The sequence below is a fragment of the Kogia breviceps genome, chromosome 2 (genome assembly GCF_026419965.1).
Source record: "Kogia breviceps isolate mKogBre1 chromosome 2, mKogBre1 haplotype 1, whole genome shotgun sequence".
Lineage (NCBI taxonomy): Eukaryota > Metazoa > Chordata > Mammalia > Artiodactyla > Physeteridae > Kogia > Kogia breviceps.
Genome location: NC_081311.1, coordinates 75,003,680 through 75,010,166, shown reverse-complemented (window position 1 = coordinate 75,010,166; position 6,487 = coordinate 75,003,680). Strand labels below are relative to the sequence as shown.

The following is a 6,487-nucleotide window of genomic DNA, read 5'->3' as shown; positions in this document are numbered from 1 at the left end:
ATTCAAGAAAAAAAAAATCCCATTCCTCACAATAAAAAGAGTAAGCCTCTCGTCCGCCTCTTGTGCAGCTGGCCACTTTGCTGAGAGGAGAAATCTGGTTTTAACATTTGGTGGACGAGTGAGCTGCCTGGAAGCAAGGACCACAGTGATGTCTGAGAGAGATGGACGTTGTTTCTTCCGCAATCCTTCTCTTTTTCGCCTTCCTCCTGTTTCAAACTTGTGGGACCGACTGGGGCTGTGACTTTTAGGGTGTAGTGTGTGTACGTCAATAGAAGGGGCATTGTGTGTGTACTTCGAGCGCGTTCAGGAGGGTGCTGTGCTTGAACTTGCGAGTGTCTGTGACGGAAGAACTATGAAAGCATGTGTGTAGGACAAGATTTAGACGTGTAAGCGCAGCAAAGTGGTAGCGTGTACGTGGTGAGTGTGTGCGCGCGAGTGAGTGCGCGAGCCAGGGGCCGGCCGCCCGCCCGCCGCGGCTCCCCGTGGGCCGGCCCGGCCAATGAGCGCGCGGCTGCAGGGGCGGCGGGCGGGGAGGGGGCGCAGGGGCCCTGCGGATGGAGGCGCGGGCGGCGCGGCGCGCTCATTCCGCGCGGGCGTTGCTGGCGGGGGGCGGTGCAGCCACTGGCCGGGGACCGGGGCCCGGACCAGGGGCGGGGGGCGGCGTAGGCGGCGCCCGGGGCTGGGATGCGCAGGGGGCTCCGTGGCGGCGGCGTTGGCGGCGGCGTCGGCGGCCGTGGGGGCACGAGCTAGCGGCGCGGCGCGGGGAGCCAGTCGAGCCCGGCGGGCGAGCGGAGGCGGCGGCGCAGGCAGAGCGGCGGCCGCAGCCGGAGCCCGAACGCTGCGCGCCCACCATGGCCGCTCAAGGCGAGCCCGGCTACCTGGCGGCGCAGTCGGACCCGGGCTCCAACAGCGAGCGCAGCACCGACTCGCCCATGCCCGGCTCGGAGGACGACCTGGTCGCCGGAGCGCCCCTGCACAGCCCCGAGTGGAGCGAGGAGCGCTTCCGCGTGGACAGGAAGAAACTTGAGGCCATGTTACAAGGTAGGCATCCACCCCGCGTTCTCGGACTGCTGGGCTGCGCCCGCGACTCCTTCCCGGACATCCCCGCCCCGCGTCCCGGCGCCCGCCGCTCCGGCCCAAAGCCGACTTAGTTCCCCCGTCCCTTCCCCCGCGGAGCCAGAGGACACCCAGGGAGTGCAGACCTCGCGGGAGTCTCCACCCTTCCACGCCTCCCAGGTCTCCGGGCACCGAGAACCCTGTGCTAACTTGACCGGCTTCGGAAAAGCCTAAGGCCGTGTTTGTACCCGCGCGTCCAAGTTGCGTTCTTGGACTTTGGAGATGCCAGCTTTAGTCCGGACACCTGGGCTATGCCATCCGGACCCAGTCGGACCGCGAAGAGTATGCGTGACTCCCTCCCCACTCTCTGGCACTCTGGAATTCTAGCTCTGTCTCTGTTACTCTCCCTCGTCTTGTCAGTATCCACTTCCTCCAGCTGAGGGGCCTTGTCTCGCTATTGGGAAACGCTCTGCAGATGTCAAAGCTTAAGACAGGAGTTCCCGCCCCACACTCGGAGTAAGAGGGGCCAGCATGGGGGTGAGCGGCCGAAGCGTGGGGATTGTGTCAGGGCAGTGCTGCTGTGTTGGGGGACAGTGCGTGTTCATCGCCTGACAGGCTTATAAAACACATCTTGAGTTACACTCGGTTCATAAAAGTCTTCCCGTATTATGGGTATCTATCTGACTTTGTCTTTCACAATTTGGGTTGTTGTTGTTGTTTTTTAAACTCCCTCGTTTCTCTGGGACTTTCCCAGGCGTAACAGCTTTAACCATACAGGACTGGGAACAAATTTTGACTTTTAATGGGAGGATTGGAGTTCTCAGAGTGAATGCTAAAATGTCCAACGTCATTTTGATCTTCCCTAAAATGTTAATTACTAGCTTACGTGTAGTCCTCAGTGTGGTTCATTTCCATCATCCAGAGAAATAAGGTAATTTGAATGACTGTTATTCTTAAAATACTGTAGAGGGACCAGGCATTACTTTCACTAAGGGTGCAGTGGTGGATTCATTCAGTAGTAGCTCGTATCCTTATATGAAGGGAGGATTGGAGCTTTCCAACTTTCTTTTGTGGCTTGGTGCCTAATTTACTTTGACTTTATCAGTCAGTGCATCGCAGTGTGGGAGCTATTTAGCCCTCCGTGGAAATGCAGTGGTTTTTTAGGACAATTAAGCAGGTTATTTTAAGACAGAACAAGATGTTTTCCAAAACAATAACTTGGTGGAAACAAATAGCAAGAGTGTTTGGTAGGCGTTTTTGGATGAGTTACAAACTCATCTCTCTTGTTGCTTATTTTTATTGATAAACATCCCCAGTGCTTATCATGTCTCTGTCTTACTCCCTCTTTTTTTCCTCCTTAAATTATGTAACTTTCTAGGAGAGTTACTTCTGTGATAAACTGTTCAAATAGGAATATTGCAAAGTGGATTTGGAAATTAAAGCCCCAGTTGCCTTTCAGTAACCTATTTTAGTTATTCCATTTGTTCCGTGGTTATTTTTTGCCTAGTTCTTATTATAAAACAAAATATTAAATTTATTCAGAAAAATATTGCTGTGAGATTGTTTGGGTTGAACTGATAACACACACACCTATCCTTTCAGCAAGTTTCTAGTTTATTTTGTGCATTTGGAGGGCTGTGAAAGATGGATATTCTACGTCTTCCTTACCTGTCTCGCCTACGCACATGCAAGTAACGACAGTGATATTAGCTCCTAGGAAGCCCTCTTGCATAACCTGAGCTTTAGAAGTGGATTTCTTTTTTGAATTAATTAATTTCCATTTAGAATAAAACGAAATCTGGGTAAGACATTTTTTAAAATTTGAAGGCCGTTCCCTTTGTAGATATGATATTCTGACATAAGATAGTTTAAAATTGCTTTGCTGTGATGAAGTGTCTTTTACAGAAACTCTTGAGTTAGTATTTCTTCAACAACCTATGAATTAATGATGTATTCACACTTCAACGCCAAAGATTTCCTGAATAATTGAACATAGTGCTTTGATTAACTTTCCAAAATCACTAATAAGTGAATTATGCCTTCTAAGATAGTAAGTTTGAACACATTTGACAATAGCACCCAGTGCACTGTGTACCAAGGCATTTTGTCATGCATGCTTCCTAGTGTCAAAATTTGTTAGAACCACCACGTTTGAAGAATAAGACTAGTTTCTGAACCAAACATAATCGTGTGTCTCATGATTATGATACTAGGTGGTTAAAGCAAGCGTGGGCAACTGGAATCACTCAGACCTAGGTTCCCTGTGGAACCTTGAGACAGTTCCTGGGTACCTCCCTGTCTCAGTTTGTCCGTCTGTAAAATGGGACTGATATTAGTACCTTTCTCTTAGAGTTCTGTGAGAATTAACAGAGATAAAGCCTAATAAGGTAAAACTTGCCACAACACTGTTTTATAAATGCTAACAGCTTAATATATATCAGTTGATTTTATTATTACTACTAATAAATATTATAGCATGGATTCAAATGACTTCCAATGCCTATCACAATTTCTGACAGTAGTCTATATCTAAATATCTAGAGAACAAAAGAATTTTGCAGTTTCATAATTGCAGAAGTAAAATAGAGAACAAGGTAGGAAGTTTGGAAAGTCAAGAAATATTCTAGTATTGTTAGATATCCTTGGGTGGAAAGTTTTTCATTTGAAAAGTGCCAATTAAGAAAAGTCTGTATTTGCCTGGTTGGGTTTCTGATTATTGTGAATTTGGATTTGCCATTTTTCCTCGCACAATCGTCTTAAAATATGTGCAGGTTTCCAATTTAAATCAGGATAAATAAGATTCTCTGCCTTTAAGTCTACATAGTGCAAATGGTGATTATAATGCTTGGAATTTGTTTCCAAGAGAGACTGTCCTGGGGGTAAGTTAATCTTTAATGGGTTGTATTTTTCATTAGTAGAGAAATTCTTCTACGCAATGGACCAAAAATTCAGTGAGGTTAAAATATGGGCAGTAGGGTAGTGGTCAAAGAAATGAAATACCATTCTTGGATGAATCCCCAAAGAATTGATACACATAAAATCCACCAGGCCAAAAATGTAGGAGAAAAGATCACTCGTTTTTTATTTTTTGCTTTTGTTTTTTATCTAATAACTACTTTGGAACAGCCATGCAGAGTATCTGACACTTCTGTTTGAATCTAAGTGAAGATTATTGATTATATTAGTCAACAGTTTTGTAAATGGAAATTGATTTTCAAGTTTAGTTTAGGTTTTTGATGGGGACGGTAGGCCTTGGAACAGATACGACAGACAATATAATAATGAAGAAAAATTGTTCTTGATATACTTAATACTGATCTTCAGAATTTAGACTTCATATTTCATGTGGGATAGTAGTATTGATTCATTTCAGTCAATTAAATGTGATTTATGGTATGCAAAGAGGGAGAAGATTTGTCTAGAGGAAAGTCTGGGAGAAAGTAGCAAATAAACGGGTCAAGAGTCAGAAATACAGCCTTGGTGTTGGCCAGGGTCCTGAGAGACAAACACGGAATTTGTACATTTATACTTTTCCTTTTTCTTCTTTTGGAATTGTTTTACATCTTATGATTATACTTTTATTTTTACACTGAAAAACATATATGCGTGCTGTACAGTTAAAAATCCCTACATAAAATTTAGACTCATAGGCATTTTCAAGCTTCAGAATCCCTTGTATTTCATCATAGAAAGAATTGTGGGCTGGGGGCAGTGGCGTGTTTTTATGAATTGAGGTTGCTGTCTGGTGGGCTTTTAGGATACTGCTGTTAAAGACATTAAGAACCATGTTTTGGGGACTTCCCTGTTGGCCCAGTGGTTAAGACTCCGTGCTTCCAGTGCAAGGGGCACAGGTTGGATCCCTGGTTGGAGAAGTAAGATCCCATGTGCCACGCGGCATGGCCAAAAAATTAAAAAACAAACAAACATGTTTTTACATGTTCACAGTGACGGGTAGAACAGGAATCATCGATCACTGCTTGCTTGAGGAGTAGAACTGGCCACTAAAACAGCTGATCACACATCGATTAAAAGAAAGAGCAGCAGTTATATAATTACATATCTTTTTTCTTTTTTTAATCAATTAACTTATTTATTTTTTTGGCTGTGTTAGGTCTTCGTTGCGGCACACGGGCTTCCTCTAGTTGCGGCGAGCGGGGGCTACTCTTCGTTGCGGTGCGCGGGCTTCTCGTTGTGGTGGCTTCTCTTGTTGCGGAGCACGGGCTCTAGGCGCACGGGCTTCAGTAGTTGTGGCTCGCGGGCTCTAGAGTGCAGGCTCAGTAGTTGTGGCGCACGGGCTTAGTTGCTCCTCGGCATGTGGGATCTTCCTTGACCAGGGCCTGAACCCATGTCCCCTGCATTGGCAGGCGGATTCTTAACCACTGCGCCACCAAGGAAGTCCCTACATATCTTTTTAATTTGGCAAACTTTAGTGAAGATTGTCTTATAATTTGGTAAATGGATAATAATCTTTTAGATGCTTTTGTGGGATCAGGGAGAGAGATGAAGTAAAAATATATGAGAATGGGAGAGTGCTGAAAATGAAAATAAACAAGAGCTAAGCTGAAAGTAGTTTTCTAGCTAAGGCTTGATTAAGGCTAATAAACAATAAGAACAAATCCAATAATTTTTTGAAGCTTAATGGTTGAAAGCAAAGTGTTCTTGGCCAGATCTGGGTTTGAGTCTTGGTCCTACCTTTAAATAGGGAGCTTGGGAAAATTCATTACCTGCAGCCCCATTTATGAAAGGGGGTGTTAATTATCGTGCCTACATCTGAGGTGCTTGTGACCATTAAGAGAAAAAAAGATGGATGTAAAACAGCGCTGGCCACAGAGTAAGTGCTGAATAAATCACTAATAACCATATTTATTATAAACCATAGTTCATAAAATGCACATTCTTATATTGAAAATGAAAAGCAAATATATTTGAAAATGAATTAAATGGTTTATAATAAATGAACAGTCACAGCTATCTAAATATTTTTATTGGCCTTCCTGGTGGCTCACCGTATGCCCAGTGTATTAGCCCCTTTACAAGGGGCTAATAGGGGCTAAAGGTAGATGAGCATATGTACTGAGTAAAGCTGTATTGGACACAAGTGTGGAGTTTTAGATTTTGCGCAGGAGGAAAGGGCTTTGCACTCTCTTTAGCTGTCATTGTTCTTGCCTTGTGTATTTTTCACACTTCTAATATTTTTACTAAAGACTAGCCGCAAAAATCCATTAATCTCTATTGTAGTTTGATGTTGCTCTGAACTTGTCATTCATTGGTGTCTCGAAGGAGACTTTTTCAAAGAAAATGTTGTGCCTGGGCTAACGTGTTCTGTTTGCTCACCTGTAAAATGGGGACCATGATGGTCCTATCTTCCAGGGGTGTTGTGAGAGCAGAACGAGATGATGAGTGTGAAAAGTGGAGCTCAGTGCCAGGTGCG

General features: G+C 44.8%; 1 protein-coding gene across 4 annotated transcripts in view; it reads left to right on the top strand.

Moving 5' to 3' along the window:
• Window positions 1-757: 757 nt before the first annotated feature.
• The window catches only part of BICC1 (BicC family RNA binding protein 1), a 310,208-nt gene continuing 304,478 nt past the window's right edge, over window positions 758-6,487 (top strand). For 3 of the 4 annotated variants that reach the window (XM_067025611.1, XM_067025610.1, XM_067025612.1), the window contains exon 1: window positions 798-1,041. In XM_067025611.1, the coding sequence (XP_066881712.1) occupies window positions 852-1,041 (190 nt within the window). In that variant the 5' untranslated portion in view covers window positions 798-851. Of the gene's footprint in view, window positions 1,042-6,487 lie in introns of all 4 variants that reach the window. The other variant, XM_059055026.2, reaches the window with a different exon arrangement.